Source organism: Drosophila gunungcola, assembly GCF_025200985.1.
Source record: "Drosophila gunungcola strain Sukarami chromosome 2R unlocalized genomic scaffold, Dgunungcola_SK_2 000006F, whole genome shotgun sequence".
NCBI classification, from domain to species: Eukaryota; Metazoa; Arthropoda; class Insecta; order Diptera; family Drosophilidae; genus Drosophila; species Drosophila gunungcola.
This window is the reverse complement of record NW_026453168.1, coordinates 584,016-609,642: the sequence shown is the minus strand read 5'-3', so window position 1 is coordinate 609,642 and position 25,627 is coordinate 584,016. Positions and strand designations below refer to the sequence as shown.

The 25,627-nt window shown below is 41.9% G+C and overlaps 1 protein-coding gene across 11 annotated transcripts in view; it reads right to left on the bottom strand.

Annotated features, from left to right (window-relative positions):
* LOC128254751 (nephrin) overlaps positions 1 to 17,754 on the bottom strand; it is a 63,938-nt gene extending 46,184 nt beyond the window's left edge. For 4 of the 11 annotated variants that reach the window (XM_052984044.1, XM_052984033.1, XM_052984039.1 and 1 more), the window contains exons 1-3: positions 12,674 to 12,976; positions 7,351 to 7,726; positions 5,274 to 5,294 (exon numbers count right to left, since the gene is read on the bottom strand). In XM_052984044.1, coding sequence (XP_052840004.1) covers positions 5,274 to 5,294; positions 7,351 to 7,504 — 175 coding nt within the window. In that variant the 5' untranslated portion in view covers positions 7,505 to 7,726; positions 12,674 to 12,976. Of the gene's footprint in view, positions 1 to 5,273; positions 5,295 to 7,350; positions 7,727 to 12,188; positions 12,397 to 12,421; positions 12,977 to 15,053; positions 15,072 to 17,639 lie in introns of those variants that run through there. The other 7 variants (XM_052984040.1, XM_052984042.1, XM_052984036.1 and 4 more) reach the window with 6 other exon arrangements.
* Between the last annotated feature and the right edge of the window lie 7,873 nt (positions 17,755 to 25,627).

The window sequence follows — 25,627 nt, the reverse complement described above, 5'->3', positions numbered from 1 at the left end:
TCGATTGACAGAGTAATGGGCATCAAATAGTCGGGGCATTCGACCAAGGCTTTCCTTAACGTTTTTCCTGTTTTTTTTTTACTCTCTACAATGTTCTGTGCGCCGGGCTACTTGGCCGTGTCCCGTGGCCCCGAGTTGCACGCGTAACTTGACTTAACTTCGACTGAAGCTCAAAGGGAACAGAAACTGGAACTATGTGCCACTCCCACTTCTGGTCCTCCGCCCCCGACCAAGTGCTACTGCAGAGAGTTGACAACTTTTTTGCTGTCGCCGCGATGTTTTAGTTTCAGTTTTTTTTAAGTATAGTTGGTTTTAGTTGCCGCTCCGCTATGTTTTCATTTTCCACCACGCTCCTGCCGGTTTTTGCCGTCGTCATGTTGCACAAAGTTAAATGTTTCTGTGCAGCCGGGCGGCACAAATGCGAAATGGCAACAAACAATTTGAAGCAATAAAATAAAGAGAGCATGTGAAGTGGGTGGACTACTCGCGGCTACTCCAGGGCATAATATCTGGGAAATAAAAGCGAAATTGAATTGTGAAATTTTTATTATGCTGTCGAGGGGCGGAACTAGTCGCAGCCATTAGCCCAAGTCTTGCACCAGTTCCAGTTTTAATTCTCGTTGCGATCCTGACCCGCAAAACAATGGCCATTCACAACTTAATCAAACTGCCTGTTGGCTGGCGGGCAAAACCTCGAAAGTAATCATGCCAAAACTTTGCGATACCCTGTATCCCTTTCACGATTTCGTTTACGTTCACATTCACGTTCGATCCCTGCTGCAATCCAATCTGCTCGGCAAATCTTTGCCTGCTGCTCTCGGCCAACAATTACATGTTTAATTAACTTTTGTTATGACTGGCACTCCCTCCGCCTCCTCCTCCGCCTCCTGCTGCTGCTGCTGCTGGCTCGTCTAATTACAAAAGTGCAACAACTGTCGGCTGGATTGCTAAATTAAATAATCCACTGGAAAGGGACAAGGGGATACAGGATGGCAGGACTCCATGATGCGAGATTGGCAGTACGTACTATATATGCCTGCTGCTGATGCCACATCAAAGAATATGCAGCTCGACTCCATTCAGCTCGGTCAAATTTTAATTTAGGTTTTGTATGCAAATGACCCTAAATGTTGTATAACAATTGAGAGAGAGTATGAGATTTTTGGCTACATCCACATTCTTGGCCGACAAATTGTTATGAATGTGCGAGTGTGCGAGTGTGTGTGTGTCTGCAGCGAATGCCTGTGATTGTGTGCCCAGGGCTTAGTCCTTTAGGCCTGACATGTGCAACTGCAAGTTACAGTTGCCATTTGCGGAACTTTGTCATGGCATCACGTGGCTTTGGAGCCTTAAGCCCTCAAGGATCGGGCCCAGCAGGAGGCCCACAGGCCTCCTTTTCACCCGTATCTTCCTTCTGGTTACTCAGCCTCTTCCTATTTGCATGCCACATGCCCATATGTGTGTGCGAGCCAAAGGTTCAGGACTCGAGCCTTATGATTAGTGCAGCCTGGAATGGAATTTTGAAGCACTAATTGTCTGGAATTTCTTTAGATCCCCTGTGTAAGTGCACAGAGATTACGAACGAAATCAATAAGAAGTTATGGCAAAGTTTTTTCCGATTTTAAAACATAAGGAATAGCTTTAAAACTGTAAATGCAACATTCATTTTGGTGTGTGTATTGGCCTTTTACAAGATTATTTTTTGATATTGAAAAAGTTGTTATTTATTTACTTTATTGGATTTGCCATTTCTCTGAAGCCAAATTCTAAGAAAGTTTCAACAGTTGTTTTTCTTTCAGGCTTAAAATGTCTGTAAGTTATAAGTATTCAAAAAAGTATTATTATTGTATTTATAAGCCATCAAATACTTGCAGGAAATAACGTATTAGTATTTGAAATGAACTCTTTGCTACAAAACCGAAAAAAAATGTTTAATTTTTATTATTTTTGAACTTAAAGTATTTTGTAATGAAGAACTTAAACATAATGTTTTTTTAATTTTTATTAGCACTTTATAAAATATCTTATGTTCCGCTGGCCAGTTCGTTCAACTGTTGCTGCTTGCGCTTCAAATGCGGCTGTTTATAAAGTCAGTGACAACTTAAGTATGCAAATCCTCGACAGCGACAACAACTGCCAAAGATTAATGAAAAACTTTGGCATTTTTTGAGAAATTTTCATGAGCAGAGCGAGATTTTGGATGGTGGGAGGGTGGGGAGGGAAAAAGCCTTTAAGAGAAATGCCCGCCGCCAGGCTCTTTAGCATACGAAACGAGACAGGACATGCACGAAAGGAGCTGACAGGAGCCCGTGGGCAGACCCACTTGAAGGTGGTTGGGGAGTCTGAGTCAACTGTTTATTTATTTATTATGCGGCCAACACTAAACTGTAACTAAAAACAAGATTCCAGCCCGACTGCCAACACATGATGTCTACACATGTCGTGCAAAAGGATCGGGGAGCAAAAACTGGTTCGGGCCAAACATCTCCAGTTGACGTTGACGCCACTTTGATATATTATGCACGCTTGAGGCCAGCAACAAATAATCAAGTATCAAATTCCACACGGAATGCTAACGAAAGCACACTCACAACCGCACGACCAAAGCGATTTTTTCAAGCCACCAGCCACCAGAAAGGACCAAAACTTGGGGTTCCATCTGCGATGGCTGCCGTCTTAAGCTGTCAGCCAAATGAGGGCAGGCCGCAAATTTCGGAGGCTCACAGGTATCCTCCCCTGAGTTCCATCTTTAGCTTTAGTTTGTGCACCGACAAAAAAATGTAACAGTTTTTTCCACAGAGAAAACAAAACTTGGAGTCAGTTTGAAAAAAGTGAGTCTTAAAAAATATTTTCTTCGTTAAGTGGCACACTTTGCGAATTAAATATTAAAATATATGTGTTCTAAAAAATGCACTTGAGAAGTAAAAACATATTTTTCACAATATCTGGAAAAATTAAAGGCTTTTATTTGCTTAACTAAAAATGTACTTTTTAAAAAAGTTTTCCTACATTCTTATAGGTTATGGAAATTTGTAAAATAAGTTTACGTGCTATAGGCATTTTATGCCTTAATTTATTAATTTATAAGTTACAAAGTGGCATCTAATTTCTAACATACTTACAAAAAAAAAGTTTTATCCTCTATGATCAAACTTATAAATTCGAAGGTGTGCAAAGAGACCCATTTGGAAAAATCATCCCAATTTAGTATTTCTTTCTTTTGTATTTAAAGCTGATATAATAATTGCCTTATTTGTTTCACTGTATCCCTGAAGTCTGTGTTTATAGCGCGTGCGGCAAATGAACAATCAGGCAGTCCACATGGCCACATGGCCACATGGCAACATGGCAACATCTTTCGGCGGCTGGCCGAGCTTGTTTGCTTGAGCCCTTGGCTTCCTTACAAACCTGGTCCGTAGTCGGTCTAAGCCGATTAGCTTGGCATAATAGTTGCCGGTTGCCGACAATAAACTCCACTGGACTGGGCCAACGGAGTTGTCTGATTTTTCTTGTTGATTTTGTGGGGCGAATGTAGACATACCTTCGCAGCAGAATGCCAGAACGAGACGAGAAGTTGGTGACGACTCGAAGCACATGGGATACGACCACCCATACCGATTCTGCTTCCTGCGGAATTTGCGGGAAATCTCTTAAGTCAGACATGGAGATTCGAAGGGAAAACTGTTTTGTCATTTCTACAGACTGGCCTCGTCTGTCGCTAGGCATTTGCATTATTTGAGTTCTGTTCTCGCTTTCTCGTCGTGATTTATTAATGTGGTTGGGTTTTATTTCCTTCTGCCCGCTAAGCTTTATTTGTTCATTAGTGAGCCCGGTTGGGTGCTATTGAAAATAGCGTCTGGGGCTCACCGTCTGAGCCCGACTCGATGCCGTTCAATGGGCTTAGCCCCTAAGCCAAACAAGGACTGCAAACTCTTTAATGGCTCGCCGCCAGGGCCCGGAATGAATTTATCTCGGTATTTTCACACCGCCTGGATATCTGCGAACTGTCAGGCATAATGAGTGCAAATAAATTTCAAGTAGGCTTAAAATTTTCCACTTTTTCGCCCCGCCAATTGCCCGAGCTCCTTGTGGCTCCTTGCCATTCAATGTAACCGCAGAAATTCATATACAAAAATAACACGAGCGATAAGAGGGCAAAAAGTGCCATGAATAACAGCCAAGGGAAATGCGGTCGGCGGCCATCGAGAGTTGGGGCGAGTAAGCGGAATGAATTCTATTTAACAATTTGGGTGAAATTTGCGCAATTTTTTTTTTTTGTGCGAGTATCCTGGTGTTTGCTCTCCTTGGCCTCCGCCACAAATATAGAAATATCAACAAGGAGGGGCGGGCTGACTGCCTTTCTGTGACGCACTCGAGGGGCAGATGATAAATGTCCTTGCCAAGCCATGAAATGAATGAAGTATGGCCACGCATTTTTGTGCGCCCAAAGGCAAACAGGCAGAGTTTTCCGGGCAAACAAAAAAGTCGGTGGGGTGAGTGAGCTAAGAAAACCTGACAACAGAGGGACCAAAAATCACAACAAATGGAGTGGTGTGGAGTGGTGTGGAGTGGAGTGGAGAGGGCTAGCTGGCGACAGTCGCTTTGCTTTGAAGCCGCGGCGGCCTACTGGGCCAGGACTTTTTGGCCAAGAACTCGAAGCCAATCGCCAGAAAGGGAAAAAAATCGGAGAACTAAGAGAAAACTCTTGACAAACTGAACTGAACTGAACCGAACCGAACTGAGCTGGGCTGGCGCTGCTTGTCATTCATCGCGCTGTCAGCTCGCTTCCTGCTGCACTGGAATTTTCAGTCTCGGGGGGCTAAGTTCGAGGGAAAGTTTTTTCGGTCAACTACACGCACACGTAGCGCAGGACTTTGGCCAGCTGGAAGTTGTTTTGGTATTTTTTTTTTGTCCAACTCCTCCTCTGCTGTTTTTGGTTTTTCATCGGCTTACGCTCTTGGCCCGAATCTCGCTATCCGGACGGAATCTTGACTTTTCCCTTGGCCAGCTCGCCTTACAAAGCTGACTTTTTGTTTTTTTTTTTTGTTTTTTTTTTTAGCTGCTTTGATGCCTTTAACTGTAGGTTCGTGTTTGTATTCATGTTGTGGGCGTGGCAGCAGCTGTTGCCACCGCCCCTTGCGTTTGGCCAGGTCAATCCGATGGCTGGCCAAATTGTTTGGGTTGTCCCGGCTTAAAGACCGATAATATTTTGATAACTTGAAGGCGGCTTAAAGTAGGTGGTTTGAAAATAAATTAAGTGGGCATCAACTCACCAGCTAGGAGTAAAAGTAAGGCTGAAAGGAAATAAAAATAAAATAAACGTGTAAATTAAACATAATAATAAGTAAATTAAAATGGTTTTTCAAGTATTAAAAGTAACTAATATGGTGTTAAATTATAATAATGCAACTTAAGAAGTAATTAACAAGAGATGGCATAATTGGAAACATAACTTAGTCTTAATTCAGCAGAGTTTCAAAGAAAACACAGTTTATCCCGTGAGAAGTGGCCCAACAAACCAGTTAGCAACCACATTCTACATGCTCTAGTGAAGATCTTGTAAGTCTGGCGTTAAATCCTTTGCGAAAGTTCGCAAGCACAAGCTCGCATATAGACATCTGAATCGAAGTTTACAGTGCCTGGGCCGAGAAACTTTACTCATCAGATATGCCTCTAAATAAGCATTTATAAAGCTGCGATGCAGCAACAACTGGCAAACTTTTGGCCAGAAACATACACACAACGGCGGCAAATCGGAGCGGCAAGCCAAACATAATTTCCAAGTTTTTGGCCAAAATGTTGAGTAGGTTGTTTTCATAGAAATCCGATAAATACTTTCTGCTAGCCAGCTTAGTCGGCAAGCGGCCGGAACAACTCCAAAGGAAGTGGTGGCGTGTGGCGAAGTTAACTTGGAAAACATTAAAATGCCAAAGTGAAAAGTTTCGGATGGCTGGCTAGCTGGCTGGCTGGCTGGCACAACAACGAAATTCAATTGAAAACATATAAAATCTGAATTTATGAAGACCCCCACATGCGCACACCAGCAATTTGCGCCTGCTGAAAACTTTGGCATCAAAAGGCCGAGCAGGCAAGTGGAACAATATGCAACCAGGCCCCGAAGCGTTAAACCGCTGCAGTGCCAGTCCGTTTGTTTGACTTGGACTTTTGGCTTGGTGGGTGGGCCCACATGGCGTATGCGTGATCTGAGGCGGAGGCATCTCTGCCTCTGGCTTGTGGGCTAATTGAGATGGAAACCGAACGAGCCAATAGATAACTGTTTCCAGACCTGGACACTCTTTCTTGCCGCTGACAGGCCTGAACTTGGCCCAATGCTAATGTACAATCTTTTCCCGAAACTTTCGATGGCCGAAAAGTTTGCCAAGTTTGTTTCGTTTTCTGTGTCCTGCGTCGCTGCTCGTTTAGCACTCCAACTGGAGCCACTGCCTTCGTCTTATTTATTAGCCACATTTTATTATTTGCCGAGAAAAGTGATGGCAGGCCAGAGAAAGTTGTTGTCCCCGTTCCGAAACCGAAATTCAGCCGCCAGGCGCTTCGATTAGAAGGATTTGCGAGCCGGTGCTTCGCAGCGCTTGGAAATCAATTTCAAATCCATAACAATTTGGCATAATTTGCACGCATAAAACCGAAAATTTCATTTGCTCAATAATGCAGCGACAAAAGCCTCGCTTTGTCAGCCCACAGAGGGAAACGCAAACGCAATTTTCTTTACACACAATAAACTTTATGTTGATTGAATAAAAGTTGCGTCAGGCCCACGCACACATGAACACACGCACTCATACACCAGCAAACTTACGCATACATAGACACTCCTAATGTCATGCAAACTTTTCATTTTAAATTAACTTTCGAACACAAAGGCAGGGGGCACATTATCAGTTCGATATGGCCATCGCAAATTGTTCATTTAATTTGTTTCAAACAAAATAGTTTTTATTATAGCAGTTACATCAAAATGTTCATATATTTTTAAACGAAGTAGTATTATTTTTTTATTCAAATCACTCTTTAATAGTTTTTTTTTTGTACGTACAATAGTATTAAATTTTATGGAGACATCAATAAATAAGTTCGATAAAAAGTTTTTTTCAAATAGTTTTATCGCATTAATGAGCTAAAGTCTTCTTCATTTAGAAAGATTTTTGACTTGGTTTCAAATAATTAGTTAGTTAAAATTCCTAGAATTTGAATTTCACGAAGGTTAATTCTAAAAGTTCTGAAAACTATGTAAACTATATTTGTTTTTTTTTTTTAATCTTGTTATTGTCGTGTATTTATTGCTAATCTATCCTGTTCTTAAAGAACTAACAATAACATTATTGGACTCACCATTCTCCTCCTCGATGTTGCGCGTCATCGTCGTCGAGGAGCTGACGCGGACGCGGGTTGCCGCCGCCGCCTGGCCGTGGAGCGCGGACAGGAGGAGCAGGCTCAGCGGCAGGCAGAGCAGCAGGCAGAGCGAGCGGCTGCAGGACCTGCCCATGGTGGCCCGGCCCTCGATCCTGCAGGTGGGAGCGGACGGTGGACGAGGGGGATTGCGGGGGCAGTGGCTGGGAGAATGGATATCCTGGTGCTCCTGCAGCGGTGATGCCTACTTTTCGGCTCAGAAACCTTGCACACTTTGCACTGTTGGCATTTTGCGAGGCTGGTTCTTTTCGCGAATTATTTATGCTTGAATTCGGTGTTTAAATTAATTCGCAATTTGCTGTAAAGAGTGAGACAGAGAGAGAGAGAGAGAGGCGGGAGTTGAAGAGAGACAGAGATAGGGGGAGCGGCAGAGTCAGCAAAATTTGTTGACATGTCAATAAATAAAGCAAAACAAAGGCAGGCAAAATAAAATAAAATGCAATCCCATGCCGTTTTGGGTAATTACAGTTTGCTGTGGCTATTGCTGTTGCCCTGGTAGAAATTTATTTAATTGCCTTTATTTTCAGTTTGGCAAATTTGTAAGCCAATTCATTGCACTTTTTCCCAGCAAAAACGCACTGGCACTCTGCTCACCCACCGGCATATAATCATGCAAATGTAATTTATGTGATTTTTACAAATTTTATTGGGTTAATTTGTTTGTTTTAATATTTATGGCAATTGTAAACGAGCGTTATTTATGCGCCTGAAACTGTTAATTCACGCTGCGAGCTCAAATCGAATTACACGATCAAGTGCAGCGCAGCTGTAACTTAAAGACCAATTAAGCCCGGCCCGACAATGAAAAGTAGTCGTGCGATGTCTTGGAGCGACAGCTACAAATCACAACGCATTTAGCCATTTTGTCAACCGCACGACAGCACGTACAGTTCACCTCAATATTTTAAAACATATTTCTGTCTTCCGCTGCGAGGCTCTTTTAATTAAAGATTATTTATAACTCGCAGCCCAGAGCGCGCGAACAGTGGGAAATCATTTCGGATGCCGCCTGCGTACATATTTGTTATAATTTATGTGGCCCATATAAATGACTAACAACACACGGCCAACTGGCAAAGGACGCGCCAAGGAGCTATAGATGTGGATGTGGATGTGGATGTTGATGTGGATGGAAGTGGAAGTGGAAATGGCAATGGAAATGGTAGCCGGGCAAAACATGTGCCAAAGTATCCGCGCGTGTGGATCCTTAAGCGGGGAGCCAACTGCGGGGACTCCGGCAGAAAAAAGCCGGAGAAACGTGCCAGCATCAAAGTTCAATATGACGATGATGGCACTGCCAGAAGTCGGTTCCCGCTGAAGAGCTAACGAGTGCAAATTTCTCTTCGCATTTCTTCCTTTTTCTCGCTCGGCGGCTTCTCGGTCTGGCAGTGCTTTTACTTTTACGTCGCGAAAACCCAATAAACGATAAACAGGAAAACGGAAATCGGAAACTGTACAGTGTACAGTGTACACGCTCATGGTCCTAGACTACACACAGACTGGCTCAAACATCACAGTTCCCACACACTGGCAAAATACTAGTCAAAGAAAGCCATTCGGATTTTAGAAATGCCCTTTCAAAATCTACTCAGCATTCTCAAGGCGAAATGATATATGGTTTATCTATAATTGTATAAAGCCCCTTTCACAAAAAAAATTTGAAAATTACTTTAATAAATTGTATAAGCAATGTAAAATCTACTGACCACATTTTTTTTTGTTTAAGACTTCCAAATAAAGTCAGCATTAAGTTTTTAAAATAGAAATGTTTTTTTTTTCCCCGAGTTTCTATATATTTTAAAAAAGTATATACATTTTAAAATCAGTGAAATTCGTCAACCAAAAGTACTAAGTGCAACATTTTTTTTCTCTGTAAAACCCATACATTTACAGCCGCAAAGTCGAGGACTCGGTGCGACGTGCTTTTATGATATATTGACTTGCTCTAGCTGGATTTTTATCGACAGTGTTACAGCGGCCAAATGCTTTTAGCTGGCTGCACTAATTTTATATCAGCTCTCAATCCGCGGCCTACGCCCTAAAGTTTTTATTTATTTTCACAGCCCACCTGAATTTAAAGTGAATAAAACTTTTCCGCACCCAGTTGACAAGTGGTGGAGTGGCCACTTAATCATGTTTTTTAAAGCGCCGTTAATAAATCTGTCTAAATTTATTTACAATGCAAGCAGCGCCTGCAAATGGATTTCCATTGCGATAAAATGAAAATATTTGTAAACCGTTTGTCAATATAGCATGCAGAGAGCAGGAATAAAATGATATTCATAACGGAATACCGAAACTGAGTGCTAAATAAAATCTGGCCGCCTGGAAATGGAAATCTAATCTAGAAATATCCAAACATTCGAGCTGCCGCTCTTGATTCGCACCGAACCTTAATTAAATCGAGAAATGAAAGCTTTAATTGAAACGTACGTGAACAAAATGGCTGAGTGGAGTTGATTAAATTTACATTCTAAATCGAGAAGTCAGCGAGCCAGCAGCTTTAACGTTTGGCACACATCCGACACTGCAATTGGCCCCGAAATTCAATATGAGCCACTCAAAACCCATTTACCCATGAGCCTGCCAAACTTTGGCAAATCAGTTTAGTGAATGGGTTATGCAAGGATAAAAACTTGTGTGCAGCCAATAAAAAGTGCTCCCAATAAAATGTGAGTCGCATTAGCTAATGCAAGCTGAGGGCCGAGGGTGAAGGGTTCTCCAGGGAGTACGCTGCGTATACGTAACCTCGATGGGCATGTGGCTGTGAGTGAGTGAGTGAGTGAGTGTTCGGTGTGTGGATGTTTGGGTGTGTGTGTGTGTGTTGTGTGTGTGTGTGTGTGTTTGTGAGGGTGCTTAGGGAACATTGTGCCAGTTTCGCTATCGAGGCATCCACCTACGATCGACATGCACTTCAATTTACAAACTTGCCAAGCCAGCATGTGTGAGTATATCAGGGTGAGTTTTCCGACTGCAGCTGCCGCAAAGTGTGTCGATGTTTTTCATTTCCGGCATGCAAGTTTGCCCTTGCCTCGTTTCCCCTTGCTTTTCCTATATGTATTTTGTAATGTAATGAAGTGTGTTTGCATTAAAATGCAATTTGAAGTGCAAAGTTACAACTATTATTATGATAGTGCACGTGTGTGTGCATCAGGAGAGTCCTTGAGCAGGATTCCCCTGAATGCTACCTGGCACTTCCTACTTTTTTTTTCGCGGTTTATGTGCGCTAAGTGAGCCTATAAAAAGCCATGCATGGCTGCCTCGTTTCGCAAGGGTTCAAGTGCAATTTTATGAATACTAAAACTTCTAATGGCCGCCAGTTCGCGCGTGTGTGTGGATGTAGGTGTGGGTGTGATGTGGGTATAGGTGTGGTTGTGGGTGTGGCAGGACCAAGGGGATTTGCAGGACTGGGTAGCAATCAGAGCGCTCAACACTTGGCGCCATCATCAACATCATCCACACCATCGTCGTCGTCCCAGCAGCTGTTTCCCATCCTCGGGCTGCTAATTGTGCTGCATACTTGGGTGAGCTTCGCAGCCTGGGAGCCTGTTTGCATGCCAACATTAAGCAGACATCAGCACACTGCTTAGCACTTGCACGGGAACGGTCTTGCCTTGCAACCCACACCCACACCCCACCTCCACCCACAACCCACCACTCACACCAACAAAGTCTTAAAGCGTTTTGATATGCAAATAAACGCTCGGTTGCCAGCTGTCCGCAGTATTAATTGCATATTAAAATTCACTTCACTCGCATTTCCATTTCGAATTGATGCACTTTGTTCTCGGTGGCCCCAATAATTTTGTTTATGTCGTATCGTGTGTCGTTTAGAAATGGGTTTTGTCGTCAAATCGTATGCTCATTGTTCTCCTCAATTGCATTCTCGCCTGTCGCATTTGTGTCAGAATTCGTAATTAATGTTCGGCCTAGCGGCTAAATGAGTTTGATTAGGAACCAAAATGGGAACATCGTGGATTAGGTTGCCATTTGAAACAATAGTATTTTGTGCACATCGAGCTTATTTAAATAAAATTATGGGTTTTATAAAAATTTTTTGGAATTGGTCAAAATCTTATCTTATCAAATATTTTATTTGTTTTGTTCTATAAATTATTCTTTAATGAAATTTAAATAAGGCAAAAAATAGCAAGTTCAAACACAAAGTTTGCCATAAATTGTATTGATTAAACTACATAACTATGTTAATGCTCCAATCTACCTTAATGCACGTAATGTAGCACCTACAATTTGTTGATCCCAAATTCAGTTTAATTTAATTTAGTTGTCTCAATCTGATAACTAATTCTAGTCAGTCAGCTAGCCAAACATGAGCTTGAAATTTACACCTCCTTAAATAAATGTCTGAGCATTAATTTCATATCACTCTTATCTTAATCAGTCGTTAGGTCCATCAATGTTTTTCCCTGCAGCTTATCGTGCACATTCAATTTCGCCACCATCACAGGCCTCAACAGTTTGCTTTGAAGTGGCATTCAACTGTGTAATTTCATTACACGCACACTTCAGCAATTTACCAATTTAAACATATATACTTTCTTGGGTGGCATGAACACTGTTCATCTATTAGTTTATGGCTCGCATTTCACTGGCACTCTGCACTGGGCCTTAATGGCCGTCAAAGGCCAGCAATTTTGCACTTATGTGAAATATGATGGCATTTGCAGGGCCACTCTACTATATAAAGCGATATGTGTCGGCACATGCATTACGAAAAAACGAATACAAAAATAACTAACCGTATAAATAACTAAAATGCTCAACAATAACAATTTTCGTGCAATTTGCACAGAACACATAGAACAACAAAGCAAAGCGGCAAAAACACTATTTTAGCAAGCAAATGAAAGAAATCCCAAAAAAAAAAGCGATGAAACGAGCAGCTGAGCGTAGAAATCGTTTTATCTGCCGGCTTTACTGCAAAAACACACAGGCACATATAGACCGAGATATACATATAGTAGACGCACACCCACTAAACTGGCGAAATAATCCAAACGAGAACGACGTCGCCACTCGGGGTTCGTGCGATTTTCAATGGCTGTGCCTGCTGCTTTCTACTTTGCGTGGAAATGGTTTTCATTGAAAACGACGGGGGCATTGCAGTCAGATCAGAGTCAGATCTTGAATGGGCAAACGCTGATTTCGATTCGGTCACAAATTGCTTGTCGTTAATAACAAAAACTATGGCATGGGAACAACATTTGGCAGCTGCTTTGCTTACATTGCGAAACAGAGTTTGCGATTTGTGTCGTTGGTCGCGACTTTAAACGCACTTTTTTCTTTACTTTTCAGTTTGGCTTTCTCTAGTTTCTAAGATGGGCACATCGTAGTACGTTTCACTCTCTACTTTTCACACATTTCCCCGAACCGATGTGGGGATCTGGCTCTGGCTCTGGCTCTGGCTTATTCGGAGATTTTTGTTTGGATGCACGGTTGGCTTTTCTCAAATGGCCGGAAAACAAATTCGCACTGCTCGCGCCACGCCGATTCAAGTCCCGTTAGTTCCGACCGTACCCGCGGGATCGCAAACTCTCACTGAACCGATTTTTATGGTACATACGCTGGAACCGAGCAGCACGGCCAGCCCCAAGACCACTCGGCACGGATGCTGGCCGAGTGGGTCGAGAAAAGCCGAGCGCAAAACGCTCACGGTCGCCCAATAAGCGGTACGAAGAGCAGCGGTCCCGAGAGCAAAAGCGAGAGATTTCCAGCCCCCGAAGTTAAAACACGAACTGGTGGATGCTGCCCGATAACAGGTCTCTGTTAACTCGGCTTTACTGTTTTATAGCACGCTTTTGGGGCGGACTTCCTGTAACTTCCCTAAAAAAACCAGCCAAACACACCAGATAAATAATTTACGGCTTCATATCGTATTTACTTACATCTTTGCAATAGATAACCACGGTGGATAGTGCATAGTACCGATGTTGCATTTGGTTTATGGCAGCGGTTAATCTTGTTTACATTTCAAATTAGCCTGCGGCATTTCGTTGGCTCTCTCTCGGCTTGGCTCGTTTCTCTCGGGGATTTATCTGGCGCAGCTTGTTCTAAAAATCAGCTGATGGCTGTGCTAAATCTTGCATTTGCCTTTCAAATGTGCGGATTAACAATTTACTGCTTAAGTCCTGAAGTTCTAAAGCGACTCAGCAAAGATGTATGTAGCTACATTTTGTGCAAAATTAATAAAATCAGCTTGCTAAATTAATTACGTTAATAGTTAGAAATATTTTGTTACCCATTTTTTGTTTTGTCCTTAAGTTAATAGTTTGTGCTTAAAAGATATTTCGAACTTGTTTATAGGACAATTGTCAAAACGAGTATTCATTCATACAGAGTTCTACAAACTTTTATCCGCATCAAGTGGACATCAATCATAAGCCACCTGTTGCCTGTTAGTTAATATAAGCACACACATATCAATCAAAAAGCCAAAACATTAATCGTCAATAGCGGAAACCTACAAAAATAACAGTTACTTTTAAAGTAGAGGTTCTAGAGTATACCATAATTTATTTATTAACTCGAATAGGCCAATAAACAATTTGTTATTCGGAAGAACAGAACTCTGTAATGGGCAGATCCCGCTCTTTGTATTAACAGCATTTTTTCTCTTTGTTAAGAGAAAATATTGTCTGACCGAAAAATGTGTGCCACACTTTCAGCCGCCTTTTTGAGCTTTTTATGGCTCTGTTAGCCAATGTTAGCTATGTAGGCCAAATCAGTCAGATGTAGGTGAGAGTCCCTCGACGAAATCCCTGCCCAAAGGAAGAAATATCAACGCTTTCACTATTCTCCACACATACCATCTAAAAAGATTCTTAATTTACTTCTTCCCTCCGTTAAAGTCAATTTCCACTTCCACAAATGTTGGTCAACTGTTTTTTATCAGCTCATAAACATGGCGTACAAGTTCATTTCGGTGTTAAAAGCGTGTTTCCCACACACATGTGTATGTGGGTGTGTGTGCGTGTGTGCGAGCGTCCGTTTTACAGCTGCAGCATCAACAACACACTCACAAACACTCGGTGGCTGACATTTTTAATAGCAAACACAACACGCAGCGACTTTCGCACATGAAATAATGCCAGCTGAAGTAGTAAGTAGTCCAGCCGGAACCGAACCCAAACAGATGACGCACCATGGGACAGGATCCAAAGGACAAGGGTTAAAATCTTTGAGCTTTATGATTATTATAAGAGTCATCACCCTAAATATGCAGCTAAGCCCCTATAGTTACCTTATTTGGGACATTCGATTATTTTATTTTATTATTTTTCGCAGGAATTCAAAGATTTATATCAAAGGAAAATGGGAAATATTCCATAATCATACTTTGATACGAAATTTTATTAATACCATTAGACATGCTCTGTCTTTGTGCACCAATAAAGTATTGTTCAACCAAAAACTATCAATTGGCTTTGAGTTTCTAATTTCTGTTTGCATTTTTGGAGATTGGAAAACAATTATGAAGTGATGTTATACTATTTCACTAGCTTACTTAAAAAATGTATCTACGAAAAAAAAGCTTTCTTTTTAAAATTTTCAATGACTAAATAGTTTAAATATGAGGACTGATTTTAGGTTCTTTATTAGCTTACATCTTTATCCACTGTTCCTGTACACTTTCCATGCTTGTTGCCATTGTAGTTGTAATGAAAGTGTTTTTTATGAAGTGTCCGTATCCTCGTACGCAACATGCGTGTCCTGATCCTGCTTCTGCTCCTGCTGCTCCTGCTCCTGCTGCCACTTCTTGCTCCGCCCAGTGAAATATGACAAAAAGCATGCTACAGCTTCGCTATTTCCGCAGTGCTGGTTGTTGGTTTTTGTCAGCGCTTTAATAGCAAGACGAAGTCAATGGCAAAACGAGGAGCAGCCAAAGGAGTCGCCGGGTCCTGTTGTTGGAAACTGTGTGTAGTGAGTAGTGTCTGGTGTGTGTGTTTGTGTTCGCAATAGCAATAAAAATATATTTTACAAACTGCTGCTGCTGCTTAGGATTTTTTCCTTTTTTGTCCCGCTATATTGTTAGAGTTTTTCTTCTCCTGCCTCGTTTTTGCTGCTGTTTGATATATGTGAAGCGGCTAACAAGACCTCTCCCAACACCCACACTCCACCCCAAGAACCCCTTAAACCCACGCCACCCCACACACATGCAAAACAAGTTCGCTACAACAAATTATTGGAAACCCAAGAAGTTTTCTCCACTGGTGCTTTTATTTTCCCCTAACTCGCATGAAAAAATATTAAAAAAAAAAAGAACGAAAAGGAAGGGAACGAAAAGCATAGGGGAAAAAGAAAATCTCGCATAAAAAATACGAAAATTGTTCCAAAGCTAGCAAGCCAACAACAAGCATATAAAATGTGTTTTTGCCAGAGTTTTCCCGGCGTTCTGATTACATGAGTATGTGTGTGCAGTTTTGGCTGGGGCCGCCACTAAAACGCGTTTTGCTTAACGCGCTCCAACCGTTTTTGGTTCGCCCCGGTCCCCTGAACTCCCCTTGGCTGGTTTGGCTTTATTTGGTTATGGCCTTCAGTTTGTGTCAACCATAACGATTTTCTTTTCAATTTAGCTTTAGTGCGTATTTTGTTCTAATTTTATTGCTCGTATTAAAATATTTCCCTCTCGCCCGCCTGCAGTTTCTTCGAGTGCCTGTTAACACACAATTTTCACCAACCACTTAAACAGGCAAGTCGAAGCACAACAACCACTTTTATATTTACAAATGCTATACGCACATATATGCCATACATATATGTTGCGTATACCCCGCATCGTTACAATTTTGGAATCATGGTCGCTTGATAATATATTTTTTATGATATTTATGGCTCTGACATTTTGCTTAGCTGGCAGGCGATTTATACTTTTTGGCCAACTCTTTCCCCATCCCCTGGCATTGTTTTAGTTTCCGTCTTTGTATGCTGTTTTTTGTTGCATTTTTATGTGCCATTGTTGTTGGCGTTTGTGGCTGTTTATTGTTTGTGATACGAGGCAGATCCATGGTCATTCAATGGATTGTCATATTGTGGCAACGTCCTTTTTTATGCCCGCACACGTTTCGATGGGTTTTTATGGCAGAAAATCCACTAATACACGGGTATTATTCAGATGGTGCTGCGCACAACTCTGAATAGATTTCAAATATTTGCAATATATAAAATAAGCTGAATACATTTTCCAATGAAAGCCAAAACAAACGGTCAACTTTTGTTCATATTTAATCGGATTCTTGAATATTTTTAGCTCGTTAACTTTTCCCGTACACTCTGAAGAAAAATGGAAAAACATAAACGTTGAACAATCTTTGGAAAAATGTAAGCCTACAGTACAATCATTACAAACAATTTATTGGTTTATTATTTGTTCTAGTCATTAATTATTTAAAGTAAACGAACAAACATTTTTGAATCAGTTTTTAAAGAATCAAAAAAATTAATTGTTTATCTATGTAAATATTAACATGAACAGTAAAATCATTTTAAATTTGTATTTTACGAGTACCCTTAAAATTATTCCACTATTTCAATAGATAAATCAATTTAGAGAGTGAAACAAAGCACATATATTTTATTCGACTGTTGTCTATGGACAAACATTATTTGGGAAATTTTTCACACAGTTTGGGCAAAAATGTTTGTCTGCCACTTTGAGACTTGAGCACCGAACTGGATGGAGGCGGGCTGGCAATTAAAATTTCCAACGGCAATGCAGACAGGAACACGACTGTGTTGTCACTGCTCAAGTTTGCCTCGAACAACTTGCTTTCGGACACTCCAGGAATAAAATGAAATTGTTTAAATTTAATTCAATTTGCTTGCCCAGAAACAAATTGCCGTCGCTCAGAGCTGCAAACAATCTCCAATCTGGGAATTCGAAATAAAAATATTCGCAAATAGTTCAAGTGCAATGCCATTTGAAGTCCTTGTCTGTAAACAAAGTGCGAGTGGGCCAGGACACCTCTCCAGCAGTTGGTGGGTGGGCTCCGTTCCGTTCTGGCCCCGCTGCATATTGCATCCAGTTAGTTAATTATTGAGCCACGAGCACGTAGAAAGCTATGCACGAGTGTGTGGCATCTGTTTGCCAGTGTCTGGGTTTAACTTAATTAGAGCGCTGCACTGCATTTGCGGTCTTCATTTAACGCAACGCCATGGCCTCGACCAATCCCCCAATCCCTCCCAAATCTCACCTCGGCCAGCTCACCTGCCTTGGCTGTGCCACCTCGTCCTCGTCCTCATCCTCATCCCAATCCTCCTTCCCAGCCAGTTCCTGTCCCGTTTCCGATCCCGCTCACGTCCCGCTCCCACTGTCCGGCTGTCTGTCTCCGCGGGCGCAAATTTAAAACTGCATACAACTATTTCCGCCAGGGCCAGAGGCTGCCTCCCCGATGTAGCCAAACATTTCACTACGTTTATTTGCTCTGATACTCTGTAAAAGCGTACTTGATTTGGCACTGCAAAATATGTAGTTTATGAAAAATAAATGAGGCTTTAATTAATTGTGTTCATGGCTTCCAGGCTAACTTTCATTCCTGCGAATTACTTACCAATTATTAAATCAATCAATAATCATGTAATAAGCATTTTATTCAACAAGGTTTTCCTTCTCAAAAGTGTATATTTTAATAAAAATTCCACTACCAACTAACTATTTTAAAAATCGGTCTAATCATATTACTGACACAAAATTTACATACCTTTATACATGATCCAGCGTTAAAATGTTGTTCAGTAACTTTATAAAAACACCATCTTTTCATTTTCAAAATAAAATATTAAGAAAATAGGGTTTTTGGATAGTTTGTGTCTTTGTTTACTATCAATCAATTAATAAAACAACAAAATTGGTGCTAAAAATTAGCACTTTTTTTTCTTTTATATAATTTTAAGCGTCTTAAAAATCGCAATGGTAATCTTGCTCTTAGTTCTAAAATAAGAGTCTTATAAAACATTGTTATTTGTTAATAATTTAATTATATAACCAAATCTTAAACAGCGTGCCTAATATTGTCAAGCTTTCATTGAGTGGTCACTATGGCATTTCTAGCGCATCACGCAAGTCGATCACGATTTGCTTTGATTATTTTTTCGCTGTAGTGCTTGCTGTTGGTTCGTTGAGCATGTTGCACGTAATTTGCATTGTTGTTGCCTTTAATTGCTTAGTGTTAATTGCTGTAATTGCGGTAAACTAAACTACGAGCAGAGGAACGGACACACGCACACACACAAAAGAATGGAGGCAAACACGTAAATGCCCTGGCCGCTTAATTGAGCTGATGGCAAGGGGGTGGTGGACCTTGATTCGGAGCCGAGGTCACTCACTGGGTTGACAACCCCTCCCCCTCCCCCTCCCCCTCCCCCACCCGATTCGCAGGTGTCCGTGCAGAGTCCTTGGATCAACTTTAGCAGCTTTGTCAACCGATCGCCCTCCAATTTGGCTCTCGGCAATGTCATTCAATACGCCTGAGTCCCGCGTTCGCAGCGACGGATGGGATTCGTTAACGCTAGTTGAGGGCGGCTTTAAAATGCCATCGCCAATGGCACACCCATCTATGCCAACACATTCCCTGCTCACCCTTCCACCTGCCTCATTGATGACGAAGGATTCGGGTTCAAGTGTCACAAAGTCCGGCCATAAATATCTTCACTCGGAGGCCGATAAAACCAACCGAACTGAAGGCCAATTACAGCTAAATATATACTATACTATGTGTGTGTGTGAGTGTGTGTATATGCGAATTGCAAAGCTTTGATTTTGGTCTTTTCACGTGTCATGTTTGGCTTAAAGCTCACCTGTTCTGCCCCGAGTATTAATTAATTGGGCCAGTTGCTCGTATTAATTAGTATCGCTCTGTCTTTGTGTTCGATACAGTGGCAGTTAGTCTAGAGATGTCTCGGTGATGTTTCCACAGCCAAACCTTCGGGCGGGTCCATTCAAATGGAAAAGGGCTGGCCAGGGGTCGAAAGTCAACGCATCCTGACTGGGGTTCACCGGTCAAATGTGGTCCTGCTCCTGCCGATTCTCCATTGACTTGTCAATGGGTTCGCATGTTTTTGGCCCCCAAAAACACAAATTGAGTTTGGCCGGGTTGTTGCTGTTGCTGTGCTGCCGGCAAAAGTCAATACAAAAGCTAATTGATTGGAAAATTATGTGACTTTGAATATGGCCCTAGAAGAAATCGCCTTTCGGCCACATCCCACAAAACATACAACTCAATGTGGTAGTGCTCGCTGGGGAGTAGGCATAAAAATTATTACAGCTCTGCGGCGCACGGAATTTATTTGCCGGCAGCTGGCTTAATGATTCCGCATTAGGTTGCCATTAAAAAATCTACTTGATTACTGGTGACGTAAGCGAGCGGCGACACTCTCTAATGAATTGATAAATTGAATTAGAAGGCCTGCCAACGGATGACAACGAGCATCGAGTATCGAGTATCGGCTAACTAAGACTAATCAAATTACAAGTTGTGACGCGGCCAGACATAATGCATGATTGATGATTGATCCGTTAAGGAGCTTCTAGGCAAGCATCTAGCGAAATGGCCACAATAGTCAAATGCGGAATGCTCGTCATTAATCAGCAGCGTTTCTTAATTAGAACGCCGCAAGTTGAGTTTTCAATGTTGACAGGCCATAAAACGAAGGAGGGCCAACAAGTTTGCACAACAATAAAAATCACAGACAAAAGGCGCTAAACGATTGGCGTCAGAGAGCAGCAACACCCACGGGTTTTTCATGGGTTTTCCACAGGTTTTCCACCCCCCTTCACCCCCCTCACCACACCTCGTTCAATTTATAACATTTTCCATTTCAATTGTGGCGCTGTTGACTGCATTCGATTCGATTGATTTCATTTGCCTGCTCGCCGTTTGGCGGTTATAAAAATTCATTGCAACCGTTTTTATACGATTGACGAGGTTTTCCCTTTTCTTTTTTTTTTTTTTGCGGATTTGTTGTCAAATCAGCTGGGAATGTGTGTGTGTGTGTGTGTGGGCCAATAAAACGTGTTCAGTGCTCGCAACTTCCGTTTCATTTCATTTTTCCCAATAATATGCGCCGCTGACGTCGCTGCCTTGCTGCATTTTTCATCATCGTCACTCAGACACTTTTTGGCAACAATGCAAGCCCTTTTTCCACCCACTCCCCGCACTTTTCCCCTCACTTTTCCCCGCACTTTGCATGCATTTACGCTTATTTGAGCATAATAATTTTTGTTTATTGCCCACAAAAACTGGCAGTGAATGGAACTACCATGACAATTCCACTGGCGACAGTTGGCTCTCACTGAAAAAGAAGTAGCCGAAAAAATGCTTAAATATTTAAGTGTTCTGGATTGTTGATGATGCGCTTTTTAATTGTTGCGAAATCAATTTTGCATATTGCCCACTTATTCATTCATCTCTGCGAGATTTATTAGGCTGCAAAATATCAGCATGCAACCATTTAAATGGTTTAATTTCACGTGCATTTGTAACGTTTTTTCTGATCAAATATTATTTCATCGAATTTAATGCTGAACACTGTGAAGCGTGAAACGAAACATATCTATTGAGTCATTCCTGTTATTTTTTCACGTTGAACGCTGTATATCTGTGGTTTTATCGGGCTCAACTTTTTCACTAGCCAACATACCACAACTTTAGTCTCTATATTTACCTTCAACTCCGTTAAATTTCTAAGGAATAAAACATTTCTGAATCACCCGAATCCGAATGTAATTTAGTTAAGTGTTTCCTACGCATGAACGTAAAATTTATTCAGCTATTGTCCCTCTCCATCTGAGAGGGAGAGAGAAATATTAAAAATATGCAAATTGGTGTCTTCTTGCCATTGTTTGTGCCCCTGCTTAACCCTTTTCATTGCGGCCCAAAACAAACTAAATAATCTCAGACAGACCACTCACACACTCCCGGCTCGTGCACACTCCATTTGGCAAATATAATAAATATTTCGATGCCTCTTCTCTGGGGGAAAACTACTTTTGTTGCCCTTTTCTTTTTTTTTTGTAGACAATTTTTCATGTTCTATTTCTGCGTTGGCCGCTTACGACTTTTTGTCTGGTCAAGAGACAGCAAGCAGAAAATGAATGTGTAAAATATTTTAATGTGGCACTAGGCTCTTAGATGTGTTGCTATCTTGGAACGGGCATTGAGATAGGCAAATTGTCATAAGTAAGTGCGGTGGCTTCTCGAGAATTTCAAACAGTGACAGCATCGGCCCAAGGAAATTAATAAATGGCCCGGCCATTTGATATTTTATCGGCTGGAATTCCGCCCGCAGGTTGGACAAATACTAAATACAAAATATATAGCCGTTTCCGGACTTCTATTTGTTCAACCAATAATCATCACATTTCCGCAAACACTCGAGGGAAGCTATCCGCATGTCACATGAAAATTTCATGACCCCCTCCTTACTGGCCAAACTCAAATATTCATAAACGACGAAAAATGACAGATTAACACAAATATTGATACAGTCACGGTTGAAGTCCAGATCCAAGTCCAAGTCCAAGTCATCTTTGACCCACAATGGGAGTGGGCGTTGGTTTTTGTTTCGGGGGGATGCCGAACCACCCTTAGGAGTACTCAAGGAATCTCGATGACTTCGGGCTGGGTCTGAGATTTTGGCTATGCTCATCGCGTTCATTTGGGTTTCCCGCATTGTTTTGAATAATTCGCATCCGAACATGAAATATTAATGAGCGGTTTGGTTTCGGCTTTTTTCGTGTCTCTCTTTTTTCGTACCACATTGCGTATGGGCAATAACATTGAATATGCAGCAAATGATGCAGGAAAGAAGGGGACGAGGGTCCTTAGAAGTTATCGGCAGACGGCAGATAATGACTCGAGCTGAGCGAACTGATATTCAAACTTATATAATAATTTGAAAATATAAGCTTACTTAAGGCTTGAAAATGTGCTTGATTTCTTGGAACAGAAAAGCACGACTCAGCTTCAAGTTGCTCAAAGTCCAAAAAAGAGTGTGAGTGTGCTACATAAATTCAACTTTTAATGCGCTGCGTACGCGAATGTGTAAAAGATTATCTTTATTGGCCATTAATTCATATTTAAGCTGGTGCGGCAAAAGAAAAAGGCGCCATTTTTCCCATATTTTTTCCTCCACTCCTTTTCCTTTTTTTTTGGAAAATGTTTGTTAAACACTGGATTTGCGAAAGGATAAAATTTGTGCTTTGTAAAACAATTAAGAGGCATTATATATGACCCACTGGAGCCCACCCTCGGTGCCAGTACAAGAGTTGTAGCAGGAGTATACGTAATTGCCTTCAGGCTTTCCCCCTCAGGTTCGCGCCGTGTATTTATGAACTTCACCTAATGGTCTCGCAGCACAACAAATTGTGTAAATAGTCTGGGGATTTTCCAAGGTACTGTCAAGGGTCGGAAGCGATTATTTGTTTGGTTTGTCGGTTAATTAGAGGCTCAAATTTGAGCCGGAAGTGAATTAACGACGGGATGTGAATGACTAGAAAGTTTCTACAGAGATTTCCGATTTATCTGGTGGATCATAAAAAACTTCACAGCGCACAAGCACCATAAAATATTCGCAAATCGGACACAATTTACCTTCACTACGCTTCCTTCAATCACCACACGAAATTTGAATGCTCCTGCAATCTCAATTGAATATCCCTGCCACTGCCAAAAGCAGACAGCACTCACTCACTACCCATAACAATATCAATATCCTATTTTTACCTGAGCCACTTCACCGACAACAAAACCCCTTTAGCAAATTTACAAATTTCCGCAATAAACCAAATAACGAAAATGAATACAAAACATTTGCAGGAGTAGACGGAGCAGGAGCAGAAGCTGGAGTCCTTCGAATCCTTTTGGCAAAAGCAGCAGCGCAAAAAAACGGTAGGGAAAACTGCTGACATATGCAGGAGGAGCACGTAAAGGACGCAAGTCCGCAAAGTTCGTGGCTCGATGACAGAGTTCCGAGTAGCGAATTTCCCAAGTTTGAAGTGAGCAAACGCGACTTTCATTCTCTGCCTTTCTCGTTGGTTTTTCCCATTTTCCGGGGGCGGAGCTGCTGCCAATTTGATACTCAAGTGAGCAGCGTACCTTCCTAACCTGGCCCCGAAAAATACGAAAATGCGGCATAAATGAACGCCCCCAACATGGCCCTCTAATAGATAAAAAGCCAGTGTTCTTTGTTGCGGTAATGAAATTTATTAGATCATTATACATACTGCCGCCGTGGCAGCCTCCTGGCCTCCTGGCCTCCACGAATTCGTTGACGTTGATTATCATTTTCAAGTTCTGACTTTCCATTTTCAATTTGAGCGAACAACAAAAAATGGCTGTTTCCTTTTTGGCCCGGCTTTGTCTTCAGTTCTCCAGGTCTCCAGTTCAGTGGCAGTTATCTGGGCGTTGCCTCTGCACATTCTGCGGTATTCTTTATTGCGTGGTCTTGTGCGTCACTGGCATAATTTAACTTAATTTTTGGCACAAATTCGTAATTTGCATTAAACTTATTGAGTCCTGAAGGTGGTGTCGCTGCTCTACATTTTCCCTGCGACTCAAGTTCAAGTTCCTGTCCTTCTATTAATAGACTTCCGCCTCTGCTTCATCTCCGGGGATTTGAAGGACAACTTCATCTATGCATAATCAAACCACATTGAGAATGCCTGACCCTGGGGAGGGTTGCTCTAAATAAGCCTCGAAAATGATGTGGGGAAAAATCTGCCTCGAAAATTATGGCTGCATATGCGACAACTTTAAAATGAAATTGACAACACTGTCAAGTAGCTGTCTGCCCTTCCACCAATATGCGTACTTTTTCCGACCCAGTCGCGCACGCGAAAAAAAAAAATTTCCTGGGGGAGCACGGAAGTTGTCAGACGCCTCAACAGACCCCGAACCCCTTGAAGAAAAACAATACGGAAAATCCACACAGCATCGCAGTTTGGGGAGTGTTGAAAATTCCCGCGGGAATTTTCATGCCTCTTTGTCTGCAAGAACTTCGCTTAATAACTTTGCCCGAAAAGAGGGTGCAACCCCCACTGAACAGGTACGTGGCACACGCAGCCAGACAGTAATTTGTTTTAACAGCGCCTTTTAAAGATATTTACAGCCGGAGCAGGCCAGAGTCCCCCTTTTCCCAGGCAGCCTGCTGTGGCCAACGCTGTCGCTTCATAAATTACCAGACACGCGGCGCTAATATGGCGCAACATCCATGGCAAGTACTTGCCACCTGGACACCAGGACGCAAGGACACCAGGACGTCAGGACACCAGGACGTCAGGACACCTGGACTGGGCTAATGCCAAATTCTGTTTCGACTGTTCACGCTGTTGCGCATAGCACGGATATTGGGTGGATCGGGAAAACGGTGGACAAGGTGGATGAGGAGGGTGAGAAGGGCGGGGGGAAATGCCACAAGTTGCTTTTCATTTAAGCAGCCTGGGGGCCAGTAAGTGCGTCCAGTACTTTCTATTGACAGGGGATGTGGCCGCTGGAGTGGTAATCTGCACTGAACGAAAATGGCGGTGCCCATAAATCAACTTTTCATAATATACAATGTTTTTATAATGTTTCAATGGATAATAACTGAGAAAAAATAAATGGATAAACGAATAGTTCGGATACGTTATTAATAATGTTTTGTTCTGTTTTTTTAGGGCTAAGCTACACCATTTGGAAATACGAACTTATAAATTAACCTCCCACTTAATTCACCTTTTAAGTTACACATTTTTTTCAGTGCACCCTGAAATATTTATGGCCCTGCGGGAATATGAAGTCATGTGCACATGTACAAGGGCAACATATCAGTGGGGCAGGCGATTTATGATATGAACCCAACCAAAAGTGGGAGGAGATCCCGAGCGAGGGCACTGTGCTGCCACAATTCAACCAGCAATTTCTTTAATGCGCCGGGCAAATCATCAAAGCCAAACCGATGTCAAATACTCGTATCGTGAATCAACTACAAATGGTCCTCGTCCTGCATCCATTGCCCAATACTGATGTTAAACTCGCATCAAAGCCGGCGAAATAAGAGCGAGAAAAATGCCAACCGCCAAACGCCATAATAAAGCTCAAAATAAAATCAATTACGCTCGATTAACTGAAATAGTTACATAAATTACAAATAAACCGAGGCAGGACCTCAGTCTAGGACAATTGAAGCGCGAAGCCCGCCCAAA